At 47.0% G+C, this 18,945-nt stretch overlaps 1 protein-coding gene across 1 annotated transcript in view; it reads right to left on the reverse strand.

Annotated features, from left to right (window-relative positions):
* LOC143387606 (endothelin-converting enzyme 1-like) overlaps positions 1 to 17,680 on the reverse strand; it is a 30,854-nt gene extending 13,174 nt beyond the window's left edge. Inside the window, 6 exon segments of the mRNA XM_076841910.1 lie at positions 2,361 to 2,475; positions 3,892 to 4,034; positions 8,408 to 8,599; positions 9,550 to 9,615; positions 12,972 to 13,056; positions 17,520 to 17,680. Coding sequence (XP_076698025.1) covers positions 2,361 to 2,475; positions 3,892 to 4,034; positions 8,408 to 8,599; positions 9,550 to 9,615; positions 12,972 to 13,056; positions 17,520 to 17,680 — 762 coding nt within the window.
* Between the last annotated feature and the right edge of the window lie 1,265 nt (positions 17,681 to 18,945).

The following is an 18,945-nucleotide window of genomic DNA, read 5'->3' on the forward strand; positions in this document are numbered from 1 at the left end:
AGGCAGCCAGGCAGGCAGCGTAGGACTCGGCTGCCCATCTGCAGCACCTCGGGGAGACGCAGGGAGGGGCCCGAGGGCATGCCGGGTAACTGGGCCATGGAAACCTTCTCTGTCCTGACTGGGCTGGTGGTCACACACACGACTTCATTGTCACAAATCAACCAACTGTATCCTTCACCCACACTCTATGCATATGTGTGTGCATATTGTTTTTAAGTGCCAGGGGTTGAACCCAGGGCTTCACACATGCTAGGCGGGCTTTCTTTCTTTTTTTCTTAATGGGGTGCTACGGATGGAACCCAGGGCCACCCTAGCATCACACTAAACTGGTCTATGTCTCAAATTTTTATTTTGAGACAGGGTCTCCCTGGAATTACAGAGTGTGCCACCATGGCCAGGTATATTGAATACTCTATTGTATGTAAATTATGACTTAAATTTTTTTTTTCTAGTCAAGAAGGAAGGGAAGGCCATTCTAGTCTAAGTGTAGCCCCTGGATTCTGCTTAGCTGTCGCAACCTGTGTCCGTTTCCAATGGCTGCTTTCTGCTCCCCTCTCCCTCCTGCCCGCTGCCCTGCCAGTCATTGGGCAGCCCACAGCTGGACACAGACTTGGCCTGGATATGCTGAGGCCGAGCACATAGTGGGTCACAGCTAGGGAGCCTCCAACTTTGAGGATGGGCAGAGGCTCTGACGGCTGGATCACGGGCAGATTCTTACTCATCTTCTGCCCGCGTCTCTGGAGAAGCCCATTCACTTTACACACATGCATTTGTCCCCTGAGTGACTCCCCTGCTCGGGGACTGTGCCAGTTCTCAGGAATTAGAGCTGAATCAAACGCAGGCCTGCCCTTGAGGACTCTGTGGAAATGCCCAGAACATCCAGCAGGAGACAGAGGTGCAGTAATGATGTTAACAGCCGTGACAGCACTGAGCGCCTGAGTGCCCAGGGTGTGTAGGCCCCACGCCTAGAATGCTCCAGGGAGACTAAGGGAGAGAAATGAAGCACAGAGAGGTTAAGTCACTGGCCCAAAAGGAGCACTCAGGGAGCAAGTGGCTGTGGTGGGCTTGAGCCCAGAGAGTCTGGCTCCAGTGACTTCCCGCAAAAAGGCCACTCTGACTGGCTACGACAAAGGTTTTGGAATGAGGAGAAAACTCTTTGAAAAAAGAAAGGGTCAGGCAGCATTCATCTGACATGGGGGCCACCTCCAGGCAGAAAAGGAGGGGCCAAGAGGCCCCTGAAGAGGCTGTGCGACTTGTAACTTCTTCACTGTAACCGGAGGAGCCCAGCAGGGAGTGGAGAGGGGTCCCTCCTCCCAACAAGAACTGTAGACTGTAGGCAGGTAGCACGAGGACAGCCGGCCAGGCACCCAGCAGAAGCTTCCACCTTTGGAACCGACTTTACGGCCTGAGGAAAAGGAGCCCAGGGATCAGTCACCCCTTTTCACAGATGGGAAGACCGAGTCCCTGGCCCATTTAAGTGACCCGCCCAAGGCTGTGTGATAAGAAGCAGAACCTCCCATTCAAATCTCTGCCCAGCCTCCCCTGCTCTGCAGCCGGGGCACACCCAGCCATTCTCTGAGCCTTTGGTACATGAGGGAGGTCAGCCCTGGCACCTCCCAGGCAGGCAGGGCTCCTGGGCACAGACCCACCCCACCCATCTTGGTATTCCCACACTGGGCTTGGGGCCTGGCCCATGTGACAGTGCAGGAGTAACTGTTTGCTGGATGCATAAAAGAGAGGTGACGGCCTCATTCTTGGCATCAGAATTCCTACGGGAGGCAAGCTTCCCCAGCGGGAAGGAGGGAGGCCTGGGGCCTCCTACAGAAGGACCCGCAGAGGTTTGGGGGCACTCAAGATGGGTGGAGCTTACTGGGTCTGGGGCCTGGGACTCCTGCCCCGAAGAGAACCTGAGGCCTGGATCTGGACTGGGGTTCCCCCGACTACAAACAGGGAGGATAATAATCAGGGAACCCTCGTGAGCAGGTGTTTGATGTGTTTGATGCTTCTGAGGAAGAAGTCCCCACCTTTAGAGTCACAGTTACATAAGGAGAGTGCTGACATCTCCACAGCTGGAGTGTCAGAACAGAGACTACCTTCTCTGCAAACCAGCTGAGTTGCTAAGATTCCTCTTTGTGCTTGGCTTAACCACCTCCTTCCAGAAGCCTCTAAGCCACCTAAGTCCCCATCAGTGTTCCCATGACCCCAAATGGACCCTTCAGTGGCCTCTTCATTCTCCTCCTAGACTCAGCCCTCGTAAGTGCCACAGCCCTGAGGGTACAGTGGTCTTTCCAGCCCCCAACCCAGGGCAGAGCACACAGTAGGTGCTCAGCATGAACCTGGGAATCACTGTCACAGCTCACCTTCTTGGTCCCGTACATGACTTCCATGAACTTCTCATCGGCGTCCTAAAAGCGCTGGTCGAGGAAGGAGCTTGTTTTCCGCACCAGGTTCCAGATCATGTAGTTGTTCAGCAGGCTGGGGTGAGAGGACCGCTGGCTCAGAAATGCCCGGGGCTCCCGAACAGCCTCACCCCAGCCTCCTTCCTAGCCTATCTGGGTGCTCGGCTGGCGGCTGCCTTCCAAGCACATGGAATGTAACTCTCCGAGGAACGCCTGGCGCTCCACCTAGAACCCCCCAGTGTCCAGTGCAATCACTTGCATACCAGCAGTGCTCAACACATGCTGCTGCTTAGCTGCTTTGTGTCTGAACCTGTGAAGCTGCTGCCTAGAGACTTGCCTGGTGGTGTATGCTACAGTGGGGAGGAGGCTGCCATTCCCTGCTGAAGGCCAGACAGGAAGTAGAGGCCTTAGAGCAGCAGGGGCAGGAAAGGAAGCTCTGGCCACCAGGTTTCCATGAATGACCGTTCCCATGTCCCCCACCCACAGGGCACAGGAACCTATCTGTGGCTGAGTCATGTTTGCAAAGATGTTACCTTAGTACAAAGATGTTCACTATATTGAACATCTAACCTCAACCGGAATCACCCTAAAAGCCTGACTACGGGGAGAGTGTGGCAAATATTGTATGAACAGTTGACGGAATACTATGCAACTATAAAAATGATCCTCACAGAGGGTTTGGGATGGCACTGGGAAATATTCATAATGAAAGTCAAGGCAAGGCTTGGAGCGGTGGCACATGCCTGTAATCCCAGTAGCTCAGGAGGCTAAGGCAGGAGGATAGTGAGTTCAAAGCCAGCCTCAACAACAGCAAGGCCCTAAGCAACTCAGTGAGACCCTGTCTCTAAATAAAATACAAAAAGTTTGGGGATACGGCTCGGTGGTTAAGTGCCCCTGGGTTCAATCATCAGTACTCCTACTACTAAAATAAAAATGAAAAGTCAAGGGAAAAGTAGATTATCCATCTAGTCACGTTAATGAGAAAGAAGAGCTATGGATTGGAAACCTCCCTTCCCTAACACCTTCTCTCCCTGATATGCACACACACAAACACCCCCCAAAATGACCAAGAGTAATATTTTGAATAATTTTACATTTTTCCTATTTTTCTGTAATTTTCAACATTTTTATAAGCCTTTGAAATAAAAAAATAAAATAAAATAAAAAACCCGTAAGTATTAACCAAAAATTATGGGTGGTATTGGCGGAGTCCTGTTCCATGACAGGCACGGTGTTAAAACATGAATCATTTTGAATCCCCTGCTTGGTAGGTGCTATCTGATCCCCATCTTATGGGTGACAGTATGACCCCGACAAAGGACAAGGGACATGCCACAGCTACACAGCTGGCTGAGGGCAGCAGGATTTGAAGCTGCCCAGGGGACCAGCACCCTCTGCTGCCTCTCAGGGAAGCTCACCAGGGTGCAGCACCCTGCGTCCGGCCGCCCTGCCGCCTCCTGCCCCTCCTGCCCAACAGGGCTGCCGGCCTCACCATCTGTCCGTGGCGTTGATGAGCGCGGAGGCCTGCTCCAGGTAGTCCTTGTCATAGACCACGATGGGCTCGGACGCGTTGATCTCCACGGGGTGGAAGATGGCGTTGAGGAAGGGCAGCCAGTTGATGGCCGGTGCCAAGGTCTGCGAGGGAAGGGGACAGCGTGAGGCTGGAGGGTGGCTTCTCCTCAGCCCCGTCTTTGGGTGTCCCTCAGAAGGTGTCATTGTGCCTCTCCCTGGGACCATGGTGCTGATGGAGCTCCAGGCAGAGGCAGCGTCCCCAGGAGCCAGAGGCAAACCTCATCTGAAGCGGAACCAGGGTGGGAGGAGAGGCTGCAGCAGCAGCAGGCACAGCAGCCGCCACCGTCACCACGCCCTTCCCATGTGGCATGTGCCACTGCCCAACTGACCAAGCAGTGGCCACAATTATCCCCATTTACAGAGGAAGAATGGAGCCTCAGACCCCTAACAGTTAAGAATCAGGAGCTGGACTGGGCTCCTGGTCTAGCTTCCTTGCTTATAAGCTGTGCAACCTTTAATAAGTTAATGTGCCCATCTGTGCCTCAGCACCTCATATGAAAAACAGGGATCATCATGACAATGAGTCCCGTGTATCTGGTAACTGGGAGGGTCACACACAGAAGCCAGCACTGTCCCACTCAACAAGAGTATCAGCAGCAGCAGTCTGCTGCAGAGGATCCAACATTCAGGAAGGCCAGCATTGCGGGGGTAAATTGTGGTCCACAAGTGAGGCTGCCGAGTGGGGAGCTGGGACAGCAAAGTTGGTGATGACTGCAACAAGAAGGGAGAGGCCTGCAGCTCAGCCCTGCACACACCAGGCCCCCGGCTATTTGCACTTGTTTGTTTTGGGGAGTTATTGGGGTCTGAACTCAGGGCCACTTTACCACTGAGCCACACCCCCAGCCCTTTTTATTTTGAGGCAGCTAAGTTGCTTGGGGCCTCACTAAGTTGCTGAGGCTGGCCTTGAACTCTTGATTCTCCTGCCTCAGCCTCCTAAGCTTCTGGGATTATAGGCATGCACCAGCATGCGCCAGCTCTGTTTTTTTTTTTTTTTAAGTATTTTTTGAGTTGTGGGTGGACAGGATGCCTTTGTTTTTATTTATGTATCTTTATGTGGTGCTGAGGATTGAACCCAGTGCCTCACCCACATTAGGAGAGCGCTCCACCACTGAACCACAACCTCAGCCCCAGCAGCTCTGTTTTAAGGTGACCCAAAAAAGACCCTGTACCCAAGGGCTTTCCAAAGAGAGACTTGGCTTTTCATAACTGTCAGCTCCCAACAGATCTCGCTTTCCCTTTGGCACCCCAAGGTGCCCTGCGCAGAGGTTTCTCCCCCAACACCTCCACGTCACGGCCAGCATCTCCTGCAGCAGCAGCCTCCAGCCATGCGAGCTATCCCTCTTGAGGTTGCAGATTTTTGTTATAAAGTCCTACAACATTTTAAAAATAAATTGTGGTAAAATATCTTGCACATTTATAATCCCAGAAACCCAGGAGGCTGAGGCAGGAGGATCTCGAATTCAAGGCCAGCCTCAGCAACCTAGTGGGACCCTGTCTCAAAATGAAAAATAAAAAGGCCTGGGGATGTGGCTCACCCAGCTGCAGATGACTTTTGCAAGACTTGAACTCTGTGCTTTCCACTTCCTACCCCCACCTGTCTCTGTGAGCCTGACGCCGGCCCAAGTGGCCCAACTTACGTGCAAACACATAGGATTCGGGCTTCAATGCTGGCATGTGTCCCTTGGTGTCACCTCCTCAAGCAGAGCTGCACAATGTGTCTGCTCTGGCCCTGTATTCCCCACACGCTCAGTTATTTTTAGTGTGCAGTTTTACAGAACATGAGGCTTTGGGCTGCATATCTCGTCTTTTAGCAAAGACGCCTCTATATGTCAGTCACTTGGATGGGCACCTGACTTAGCTAGCAATCCCAGAAATTACGATCATCGCTTAAGACCCACCAAAAGTGACCCTGGGCCTGGCAGATTTCAAACCCCATTCTCTATTCTCTTGAAAGGGTGAAATGTAAGACAAAAACGGGAAGTGAGAAATGCATTCCCTTCATACAGGAAAACCGTACCCATAAAGCCACCTAAGATCCACCCCGCCTGCTGGGACAGGCAGTCAGCCACAAGACCCCCAATTCACAGAGGCTGAGTTTGCTGATCAGGGAAGGTGACTTTCCTGAGGTTATATGGCTTACTGTGGGTGTATTTGGCGGGGTGCTGGGGATTGATCTCAGGGCCTTGAGCAGGTAAGCACAGGCTTTACCACTGGGCTCCACCCCAAGGCCATTGTTCCTGGGTTTGTTTGTTTATTTATTCATTTATTTTTATTTATTATTATTTCTTACATACATGACAAGGTTTATTTATTTTTATTTTTTAATTTTTTTTGGTTGTAGATGGACATAATACCTTCATCTATTTATATGTGGTGCTGAGACTTGAACCCAGTGCCTCACACGTGCAAGGCAAGCGCTCCACCACTGAGCCACAACCCCAGCCCCTGCTCCTGGGTTTAAGTGGACATCGTATCTATTGGGGAACAAAGATCTCAAAGGACAAATGAGGCTGGGGATGGAGCGGGGGCAGCTCCCAAAGGCGGTATTGTGCTGGTACAAGTCATAGACCAGGTCTCAGTAGGGGGCTGATTGGCATCATCCCTGGGTGAATGTTCCCACCAACACTGATGGCAAACCCCCACAGGGCTGGGAAGAGAAGCACACAGTGGGCCCTGAGCCAGCAAGCACCAGCACAGCCCTGTCGCCCAGCTGTGACATGAGCTGGTGACATGAGCTGGGCATTAGGAGGCCTAGATCAGAGTCCCCAGCAGGAACCAGCTCTGGGCACTGTCTATCCTTTTCCTAAGATGGGGTCAGCGACCCTGCCCCCAGAGCTGACTGCCGTAGGCCTCTCTGCCTGGCCTCCCCTGTGGCCCAGAGCCTCCCCTCTCCCTAGCAGGAGACTCTCAGGCCAATCTCTACATTTCGGTGGCCACAGAATTCAGAGGTGTGTGATGAGACCTTCAAACTGGGTCCAACAATCAGGGTCACCTGACTGCATGGCCTGGGGCAAAGACCTGGGAAAGTGGGTTAGTTTCCTGAATGTCACCAGTTACAGGGCTCACGAGAGCTTCATGAACTGAGGTGGCGGATCCTGGCACAGGGTGAAGCATCAGGTGGGGAAAGCCCAGGATCTGCTGCATCTGGGGCCAGGTGGCGCCCTCACCCCCGGGGCCCAGCAGCCTCCCCGCTGGACCATGTAGTTCGGGTATCCGGTCAGCCCTGGGACTCAACACTCCCAAACTGCTGTCCACTAGGCCAGGGTGGAGCAGGGCTGGCTGTAGTCCTTTGTCTGGGGCCAGAGGGACACACACTTCACCCAGGAAACCCAGTGGAAGCACGACTTCTGGAATGAAGCCTACGAGGCCCTGCACACACCAAGGTCCCCGCGGGGCAGGTGTACACTCAGCTTCCCCAGCCCCTCCCCACCGGGCCCCAGCGTCCTGCTTCTCTCGCCCACAGCACTAGGCAGGGAGACTGGGATTGTTTCTTAGTGTCCCCACTAGACCAGAAGCACAGGAAAGCAGGGCCCAAGGTGGCTCCTGATACATCTGTCAGATGGAGGAGGAAAAAAGGGCAGGAACTTCCTCCTCGAAGGAAGAAGGAATGGATGGGTGAGGAGCGGGGAGAAGACTGGCCAGTGGAACCCACTGCAGGCGCAGGGTCCGCCCCAGCAGAACAGCAAGGGCCACCAGGTGCTCCTGCCTGAGGGCAAGGAACTGGGAGATACGTGGAACCACTCTGCTCATTCCTCGGAGACCAACAGGGCCCAGGACAAGCGGGTCAGCAACAGCACACGGGCCAGAAAGAAGGAAGCAGTAGAAAGTCCACCCCAGGCCCTGGAGGCCTGAGCAGCCACCAGGGGGCAGCCTCGGCAAGGCTGACCTTCAGAGGGGACAGCAGGTCTCTGGTGACTCACACAGTTTCACAGAAAGTGCAGGTCTGACTCCCCGTTACGCTTCTGGATATTGCCTAGGTACATGGTCAAGAGCTGAGCCAAGCCTGAGTCCAAGGGCCAGCACCCCTGCCCTCAGGAGCCTCCGGGACCTGACCATGTCTCTCCATCTCCTGTTCAGCAAAGGGAGAAGCAACGTAGGAATCCACACCCCACCTTTACTTAGTGCTCTGTGCTGGATGACTGGGAATGCCCCTGTCCGTGTGAGCCTTACATCACAACCATGGAGCTGCTAGGGAAACGCTGTCACACGAAGCAGCCCGGCGAGGGAAGAAGCCTGGCTCTGGAGTCCCTTTGCACTCTGTGGTCACTAGCAGGTAATCTTACTTGTCTGAGCCCCAGTTTATCTGTAACCTGGGCATAAACACCTCCTCCCAAGGGTGGCTTTATGGTCATGATGAAGTTGGTATGACCCCTCCCCCCAAGAGCCCTGTCCGACTCCAGTGGCCCTGCACCTGCAGTAGCCGGTGCACAGGGTACCTGCAGCTCGGCGGCCGTCACTTTGTGGTAAATGAGCTCCTCGTCCCGACGCTTCTCCTGGGGAATGGTGATATTGGCCAGCGCCGTCTCAAAGTCCAGGATCTGCTGCATCTGGGGCCGGATGGCGTCCTCATCCCCGCTGCCCAGCAGCTTCCCAAGCTGGACCATGTAGTTCAGGTATCCAGTCAGCACCTGTAGGGCCCAGCACCCCCAAACTGTCTGTCAGTGGCTGTCACCTGCCACCCAGTGGGCCAGGTGAGGCCGGCCCAGCTGCGGCCCTGTGCATGGGACCCAGGAAACATGCTGGAAAATAGCTCTGGGGAGGATTCTGGCGCTGTGTGTCTTCACTGGTGTCCGTGGCGCTCCTGGTAAAGCCCACCGCCTCTGCACACACACAGGTCCCTGAGGCTGGCCCCTGCTGCTCTGGCCCTGCCTTCAGGGCTCGTCCTCAGCCATCTTCCTGTTCTGGAAATGCACCTTTTCTCAACCACCCTCTGCCACCACGTCCCTAGAGCTGAATCAAGTCCTTTCTCGGCTCCCTCTGCCCTGATCACAATGTATACAGTTGGCATCTAGTTGGGTGGTCCGTTAAGTAATGTCTCCCTCTCCTACTGGACCTCAAGCCCCGTGGACAGGTGAGTGAACCTCAGTGGGCCGGGCAGGGGAAGGGAGAGCTGTGAGCGGTTGGAGGTGATCTGGTTGTGGCTCTGGATCTCCCCACTTACTGGCTGTGTGACCTTGAAGAGGTCACTTCTGTGTCTGAGACTTATTTCTTCCTCTGTATAGGGCAAGGTAAAATGAATATCCATTTGACAGATGAAGAAAATGATGTTCAGAGAAGCTGAGTGACTTTGGGGTGACTGGGAGGGTTAGAGGTGAGGTATATATAAGGTCTGAGACCCTCAAATGGTGGGGGCTGCTACTGCCACCTCTCTACAATGGGGACAAATGACACCTAACCCCTGCCCTTTGTGCCCACAGTGCCTGCATATGAACTAGCAAGCCTGGGGGCATCCCTCCCCTGCCTGGGCTGCCTGTTGCCCATCAGGAAAGTGATACCCCTGTGTTCCCCCAGCTTCTAAGACCTGCCCAGGTATGCTGTGGAGGACACGGTGGGAGAACCACCGCAAAGACGCACTCACCTTCTCGTTTTCAGTCTTGTTCAGGCAGTAATCTCTGGAGGGCAGGCCCAGGCCAGACTGGTCCACCTAAAGAGGGAGGCAGAGTGAGAGGAAGGCCCTGCTTGTGTGTCTCCTGCGGCCTCTGCCTGCCCCAGGACTTCTCACACCAGGCACCGAGGACCAGCTCATGTTCCAGCAGGAGCACAAGCTGGTAGCCGAAGTCACAGATGGGATCACTCAGTGATAAGACAGACACGTTCCTGCCCACCTGTGGGGTCAGCTGCAGGGACCTGGGCCTTTCTGAGGGCTGGACAGAGCCTCCTTCCTCTTTAAACACCCCTTGGCTTCAGCAATGCACCCTACTTCTCTAAACCCTTCCCAAGTGGCGAGGAGCCAACACAGGTGACTTAACCTTAACCCAAGTTACTTAACCTTTCTGATCCCCAGGTTCCTTGCCCAGAAAGTTAGGGAGATAATACCTAACCTTCAGAGATGGAATGAGGATTCAAGAGGACGGTGTCAGTACAGGGTTTCCTGAGAGTGGGGCAGGCAGAGGAGGGTCAATTCCTGGTGGCTACCATTGGAACCTTCTGGCTATACCTTGACGCACCTTGGGTAGCTGCTATTATATAGTTCATTAGGGTGAAAAGGGAAGTGTAGCTCAGTGAGGTTGAGCCTCTTGCTAAGGTCACACAGTGAGTGTGTGGCACAGTTGGGGGCTGAGAACTAAGCCTTTATGACCCCTAATCTGGGGGCTCTCCTGGGTGTGCTGTTCCTCAGCCTTGGGCAGGCTCTGGTGGGAGAGATGGACCAAAAGCATTCCAAGCAGCACCACAGAGCCAGAGGCTAAGGGAGGGGACAAAGAGGTGGCTACAGCTGTGCACAGAAGTTTATATCACTCGTCACTTCTGAGGCCCACGATGAGCTGCCCACCAAGATGGGTAGTCTGCCCTCTCATAGTCTCTTGCCTATAAAAATCTCACTGTTTGGGGCTGCCAGAAATAACCCCGGCTTAGAAACCAGAGCCTGCTGCCTCGGCCCAGGGCAGGTCTCCCTCCACCCCAGGAGGCCACACCCTTTCCTTGGCCCAGGCCTGCTCAGTGGTGCCCCTAAATTCAATCCCTGTTACCCACACCCCAAATATCTAAAATAAAACAATGATGTCAAGCAATCTAAGTAAATTTTCAAGAATGAGTGAAATAATTATTATTATTTTTAAAAGGAGTATTATCTTTAAGGACAGACTACAAAGATTAAGGTGAAATCCTAAAAGTGACGAGAAGAACTCTGCTTTCAATATGGTCCAGAAAGCTCCTAAAAATAGCTTCAATAAATCCTGGAGGGCAGGGAGGGGGGAGAGGGAGGGAAGGAGGGAAGGAGGGAGAAAGAGAGGAACACAGTTAATCCTCAGTATATATGGGGTACCAGGATGAATGAGTTGCTCTTTTTAATAGGTCTTAGAGACCAGAACAGGTGAGTTTCCCATTCCAAAAGCTTTGTCCAGCAGGCAAGCATCCATAACCTCAAGCTATTACAATTACAACAGGAAACCCATTATCTTCCTGGCCTGAAGAAAAAGAGGACCCAGCCAGGACAGCCACAATCACCAAAAAGTCAGGACAGAATTCCAAAAGGAAAAAGACACCCCCACCAAAAAAAGCCAAATTTCTGGTATATATTTTCCCCAGTCTTTAAGCCCACATTAAAGGACAGGCCCAAGCCAGTTTGCAGCTGAGGACAGACAAACAGACAGAGATCTGAGCAGGTGCTATCCTCAGCCAAGTTAGAATTTGAGTTTAACAAAATTAAAGGCTCACTAAAACAAAGAAATAAAAAAAACCCTTGAAAACAACCTTTGAAAGAAACCAAAATTTCCACAAATAACACTGATAATATTTAAAATTCCTTGGTAAAAAATGTGATTCAATCTCAAGGGAAAAGATAGTCAACAGAGAGTAAGTTCAAAATGATAGGTTAAGATTTTTAAACAAGGACATAAAAACAGATACTATAAATGTGCTCAATGAGGAAAGGACACAGGAAGGTAATGAATGAAAAAAACAGTAATCTAAAAGAAAACAAAAACATTTTTTAAACAGCAAATTAAATATCTAAAATAAAATTTCCTAGAAGAGACACAACAGGGAAAAGAATAAGTGAATTTGATGACAGATGAACAGAAATTATTCAACTGAAGAAAAGATTAAAATAACCAGGGCTTCAGAGACCTAAGGGGAAGATATTAAAAAGCTAGCCATAGATAGTAATGACAGAACAGAGAAAACAGAGTAGGAAAAATATTTTCATAATGACCCCCCAGAAAATTTACAAATGTGACAAACTTGCCCATTAAAGACTCTACTCAGTCCAACTCATACAGGTCAAATACAAAGAAAACCAAACACAGGCATATCATAATCAAATTGCTGACAACCAAAATTAAAGAGAAAACTCAAAAATTACTAGGAAGGGATATATTTCATAGAGAGGAACAATTCAAATTACTGTAGACTTGTTTTCAGAAACTGTGGATGCTAACAGATGTGGCAAAACCATCCTTAAAGTGCTTGGAGATCGGGTTGGGCATGGACAGAAGAACAGGGAGAGCAAAAGTATCCTTCAAGAATAAAGGTGAAATAATGACAATTTCAAGTAAAAGAATACTTAAGAATTCATTCCCAACTAACTTCAGTACAAAAAACACTAAAAGAAGTTCTTCAGGCTGACAGAAAATGTTATCGGAGGGAAACCTGGATCTTGAGTAAGGAAAAAAAAAGCATCAATAAGTAAAAAGACTTTCTCCTTTTAATGTCTTTAAAACACAGCTGTTTAAAGGGAAAATAACATTATCTCATAGGAGTCACAATGCTTTTAAATATAATACACAAGGCAATAACAGCATGGAGATGAGCAACTGGACCCATAAGGTAAACAGACACGTAGGTCAAAAGATTTCTGCATTTTATGTGAAGTTGTACAATATTAACTCTCAATAGTCTATGAAAAGTTAATGATGTATTTTAAAATCTAAAGAAGCTAACCAAAACAAAAGACAGAGGCATTGTTAAAAAGTCAGTAAAAAACCTAAAATGGAGTCCAAAGAAAATCCAAATGTCAGAAAAAGGATGGAAATATAGTCAAACAAAATACACTTACATGAAACAAACAGAAAACAAATAAATTAGAAAGACCTAAATCCAGTCACACAAATAAAATATTCCATTTTTATCTAGAAGGAAGACAGAAAAGCAATCAAACATATTCCTCCTTTCAGTAAGAGTACACCTCATTGCTCTGTGAGCTCATAAAGTTCTTGCTGCTGTTCTTCTTGAACAAGGCAATTATATTTGGGTTTGGTGGTTAGAAAAAAAGGTGAAAATATTACAATTGCACTTACACATTAAACAAAAAAAGATACAATGCTATACCAGTGTGAAAACTGCATACAAAGGGTTTTTGTTTGTTTGTTTGTTTTTATAATACCCATTACGACCATAAGTCAGTACCAATAAAGCAGTTTCTGTATAACTATCAAGTACATTTTAGTGAATTTTTGCTGATTACCTAACACAATTTGCTATTTAAAAACAGCTATGTGAGCAATCTCTATTCTTAACTTAATTCCACAAACAATTCTATTCATTTCCCGTAATGAGGCCCATGTACTCCCTGTGTTCAAGTCTTAGACCATTAATTCCTATAATGGCAACACACTCTGCCTCTCCAGAGAAACTCTGTAAAAATATTCCTTTCATATTTTTCCTACATTTAAAAAAAATTCTTCCTTATATACACTTTGAATTACTAATCATTTATTTCTGGATTCATAAAATAAAATTCTACATTCACCATTTCCATTTTTGACCATTTACATACTGGTTAATTAATTTTCTGCTACCCAGCCTCTTCCTAGATTATACCAGCAAAACCCAGTGTCAGACACAAAGCACATTCTCAGTGGATATTTGTCCACAGGATAAATATTTCCGGTTACCAAAAGCATCATATATATATATATATATATATATATATATATATATATATATATATATATATAATATTATATATATATATATATAATATATATATTTATATATATATAAAATAAAGGCTATGCTCTTGTTCTTCATTTCTTACGTTTCTATAGCAGAGGTCAGCAAACTTTTGCTGTAAAGGACCACACAGCAAATATTTTAGGCAATCAGAATTCAATTGCTCTCCATACCAACTCCTCAATTCTACTACTATACCACAAAAGCAACCATAGACAATATGTAAACAAGTAGGAGTGGCAGTGTTCAATAAGTTTTATTTATGAAAATAGACAATGAACCATGGGCTATATTTCCCCCATCCCTGCACTAAGACATCAAACCTTATGAACCACTTGGCCTCCCTCAGATTTAAACTTTGGGTCTCTCTTTTATATACTTTCACTTCTGTTTCCAAAAAAAACCTTAAAAACTGAAAGCACCTGCCTTTCATTATGTGCTCTGATTTTATGTTGTAACCCCTGAATGGCTCGTTTAGTTTTGTGATTTTGTCCTCTATGGATAATAAATTTCCAAATGCACATTCCCAGTTTTAAATTCAATTCTGCATTTTGGATCCTGAGCCTCCAAATTTCTACTGAAAGCATTTATTTTTAGTAATTTGCCATCACTTAAAATACACAATATCTAAAGCCAAATTCATCAAATAACTTTCATTTATTCCTCCTATGCCTATGGACAATATCAATCCTTATTAATATTTCTAACACCACAAGTAGTACTATAATCATCCAAGTCAACCAGATTTGTAAACTAGCAGCATCTTTGATTCCCCTTTGCTTCTTTCTCCACCATCCTTATAATTATTTTTTTTTCTTATATCTCCTGAGTTACTTTTTACATTGGGCTTTTGTGACATATCTATTTAACTCCTGAGCAAGAGTCACTCTTAATCATCCTAAAACACAATTTCATAATACATCACCTGCTTATAATGTAATCTTCCTAAAATACTTCTCCAAAAACCCATTACTCCCAGATTTAAGAGGTAAATGAGCATTTTCAGTACTTCACTGTCAACAGAATCTCAAATTCTTCAATCTGAAAAGGAATGTTTATTCTAATCTGTTCCACAAGTGTTTATTGTAAACAGTGTTTCTAACCCTAAAAAAAATATATTAATTTTCTTACAATGGCACATGTTAGTGTCATCATCTAGCGAGGATTATAGGCACTAGGGTCAGAGATGCACAAGAATCACAGACCTTGCATTCAAGGAGTGAACTCTGGTGCCTTACCATTCAAACACTCTTGGTTACATCCAACTGTAATCACAAGGCAGATTAATACTCCTACATGGTTTCAGTCAAATATTTTATGGTTCTTTAGTGTTTCTACCTTTTGTCCATTTAATCAAATCTCACTAATACAATGCTCACCTTCAATTCCATATTTTTTGTACAACTTGCTCAGCTTCCCTAACCTTACTAACTTCACCTTAATACTAGTATCGTATTTATAAATCTGTGTCATACGGAATGGAAGTTACATTGTTTCTTGAATCAACACCAAATAATATGTCGCCTCAAATTAAGAATAAAGACCACACTTTCAGCTCTTAAACTGTTATCACCTATAATACTGAACGCATAAAAGCAGCAATAAAAAAGTTTTTATGTACACAATGACACTGCTACTCAATATAAAAACTTGTTTCCTAGTAGCGGATTTAAACTTTTACTTAACCTACTTACATTCATTCCAGTCCTGATAAACAGCTTGATTTTGCAAGGCAGCCTTTATAAAGGAAACAACTGATGACCAAGAATCAGAACAAAAATAAACAAACCAAAAGGCACTCAGCTGAACCCCTGACATTAGCACAGTGCTCTATGGAATAAATTAAAGCACTCATGCATATGTATTATTGTAACTTGTAAGCAAAAATTGCTGCTGTGAACAGATTTCTAAATTTTGAACTTAGTCTAAACCTTAAAAAAAGTAAAGTATTTTAAGAATGTTCACACTTTAGAAGTCAATAATTTTATCAATAAGCTATCCCAAAATTCATTTTATTTTAGAATAAGTTAAAATTAGTTGGAAAATTTGGCCATTATCTATGTAAATAAAGCCTCAACAATAAATTTACCAAACTATTAATCAAAGCAGAAACTAAACTCTGCAGAAATTAACAGAAAGCAAAACTTTACAACAGATTTTCTACATTTACAACATGAAATTAAAAATTACTAGATACATGGAGAAATAAAAATATAACCGTTAGGAATAAAGCATGCCATACAAACATACAGAGATGACACCAATGTTGACATAAGAAGAAAAGAATTTTAAAAGAGTTATAAATATTCAAACACTATAAGCAAAATATGGTTACAAAATAAATGAACAGAAACTCACTGTACAGCAAACTATTTAAAAATGGGATTCTAGAATCAAAAAATACAATACTTGAAAATTTCACTGAGTAAGCTTAAGAATGGACTAGAACAGAAAATATGATAAGTGAAACTGAACACATCTCAATAAAAAGTTTTCAGTAGGAAAGAAGAAAATACTGCAAAACATGAATAGACCATCAGCTAAAAGGTCCAAAACATGGAGTATCAGAAGTAGATGGGAGTGAATAAACTGTCAAAACTTTCTCCAAAATCAGTGAAAAACATCAACTTGCAGATCTAATTTGCTGAAAAATCTCTATGCGGAACCATAAAGCAAATCTCACCAATTTGCACAATTGTCAAAATGCTAAACTACTTGTGTAAAAAAAGAAATCCTAAATTTCATCAGAAAGAAAAAAGACAATTTACAGTAAGGGGAAAATGATACCAAGAAACACTACTTCTCATCAGAAATAACGAAGGCTAGAAGGTAATAGGATGACAGACACCCTTAAAGGGAGAGGAGGAAAAACAAAAGTCATCTCAGAATCACAGACCATAAATGTAAACTGCAACATATACCAACTGAAGATTTTAGACTGAAGGAAAATGATATGAGATGAAATTTGGATTCACACAAAGAAAAGAAAAATACGAACAGCAAATATGTGAGTAAGGATAAAAGACTATTTCCTTTCATCTTTAAAATGTATGTGATTGTTTAAATTGAAAATCATAAAATCCTTTTGAAAACTTTATGGTATTTTTAGGACAAAGAACATAAAAGAGTTAATGGAACAATACCTGTTTAGATTCTTAATTTTATAATAATGACATAATATAAACACCAAGTACACTGTGATAAGAGTATATATTATAATCCCTATCAAAATCCCTGAAAATAAAGCAAGTATAACTAAAAATCCATTAGAAGGATTAAAACTGAATACAAAAACTATTTGATTAATCAAAAAGAACAGAGGTACCAAAATATTACTATGATGGAACTAAATATAACACACCAATGAGTACAAAATGTTAGACTGTAGAGCAACTAGAACTCTCATATATTTGGAAAATTCTTTGGCACTTTTTCAGGAAGTTAAACATACTTCTACAATTTGACCTAGAAATTCTACTCACAGTATTTACCCAGAAGAAATGAACACAAACAGAATTACACAGAACTATTTATAGAGCTTTGTTCAAAATAGTCAAATCCATGAAATAATCTTAATGCCTAGAGATACCTAAATGGATAAATAAATGGTTTATCAGCACAATGCAATACTACCATTTAGCTACAAAAAGAAAAACTACTAACAAACACAACTTAGTGGGTCTTTTCGATAAAAGAAACCAGACACAAAAGATATCCTGTATCATTCTACTTTTATAACATTGTAGAAGTGGCAAAACCAATCTAAATATGATTTAGATAGCAAAACCATCAAATCAGTGGTTGCTTGGGATGGGTAGGAACTGGCTGGAAAGGGACATGAAAGATTTTTCTTTTTTAATATTTTTCAGTTGTTGATAGGCCTATATTTATTTATATGTGCCTGGGCTTTTTCACCCCAGAGATGGAGGATCCTCTTACCAGATGGAGTTCTTGACCTTGTGTTGCTGCGCGTTGGCCTCTGTCCCTGGCAGCCCGGGCTCAAGGGCTGGCAGAGCCACCCCCGAGTTGGGGGCGCTGGGGGGAAGCTGCTGATGGGCATCAGGCTGCTGTGGTGGCGGCTGTTGTTGTTCCTCTGCCATCGCTGCTGGAGGGGTGGGGGAGAGGAAAGGAGGGAAGATGGCGGCGCCGGGAAGGGTGAGGGAAGAGACGGGGAGGGGAGGAGAAGGGGGGAGGGGGGAGGGGTGGAGGGGGGAGGGGGCGGGGGGGAGGGGGAGGGGGAGGGGGCGGGGGGGGAGGGGGAGGGGGAGGGGGAGGGGGGAGGAAAGAGACGGGGAGGGGAGGACGAAAGGGGGGGAGGGGTGGAGGAGGAGGAAGGAAGCTGGATAAGCTAGGCCTATACCCCAGGGCTCCAGTAAGTCGCTTTCGCCTGCCGCCTGGGGGACATCACCGGGGAGACCAAGCGGCTCCTCACAGCCGGGCGCTTCACCGCGGCAGAGGCATGGCGGCGCCCCTCAGCCCCCCCCGCTGCCTTCTCCCGTCAGCGGCTGGGGCTGGGGGGTGAGGAGGGGGACGTCTGAAGCCGAGGTGTTGGGGCAGGCTCCCGCCAGATCCGAGGAGAACTGCCGCTCGGAGACTTGGCGGCCCGGCCTTCCTTCCTTGTCCCCGGGGCTTTCTACTTCGAGGTCCCCACGCTGCTGTAGCCCCAAGCTCCGCTCCACGCCACGCCCCACGTCACCGCCGCCGCCGCTCGCTCCCGGCCCCGCCCCCGCCGCTGCCCAGCCAGCCCCGGAGCGGCCCAGCGCGCGCAGCCGCACTGCGGCCCAGCGCGCGCAGCCGCACTGCGGCCCAGCGCGCGCAGCCGCACTGCGGCCCAGCGCGCGCAGCCGCACTGCGGCCCAGCGCGCGCAGCCGCACTGCGGCCCAGCGCGCGCAGCCGCACTGCGGCCCAGCGCAGACTGCACTACACCTACCGCTGGGCTGGGGGGCGTGTGGACTAGTGTGTGCGGTGCATGGGGCAGGGGTCCGGGAGGGGGGCACACGGGCGCGGAGCACGCGGCTGCGGACGGTGGGCGCGGGCGGTGGGCCTGGGGACCGCACCTCCGGGGGGCCGTAGCGGTGGAGGGGAGCAGGAAAACTTGGGGGAGGTGCTGGCAAGAGAAAGAACTTGCGTGAGGAGGAGAAACCAAATTGAATAATATTTAGCGTGGATTCTTTTTTTTTTTTTTTTTTTTTGATATCTTCAAATCAAGTAAAGTGAAATTGGTCAATATCCCCGCAAGAATGTAAAAATACATTCTTGGATAACCAATGTAGTAATTAGCCTCAGAGAAGTTCAGATACTATATCCATGAAAATAATCAAAAGTGATATTAAAACTTAAAAACTTGATTTTTAAAAATTATTA

This window comes from Callospermophilus lateralis, unplaced genomic scaffold, assembly GCF_048772815.1.
Source record: "Callospermophilus lateralis isolate mCalLat2 unplaced genomic scaffold, mCalLat2.hap1 Scaffold_841, whole genome shotgun sequence".
Lineage (NCBI taxonomy): Eukaryota > Metazoa > Chordata > Mammalia > Rodentia > Sciuridae > Callospermophilus > Callospermophilus lateralis.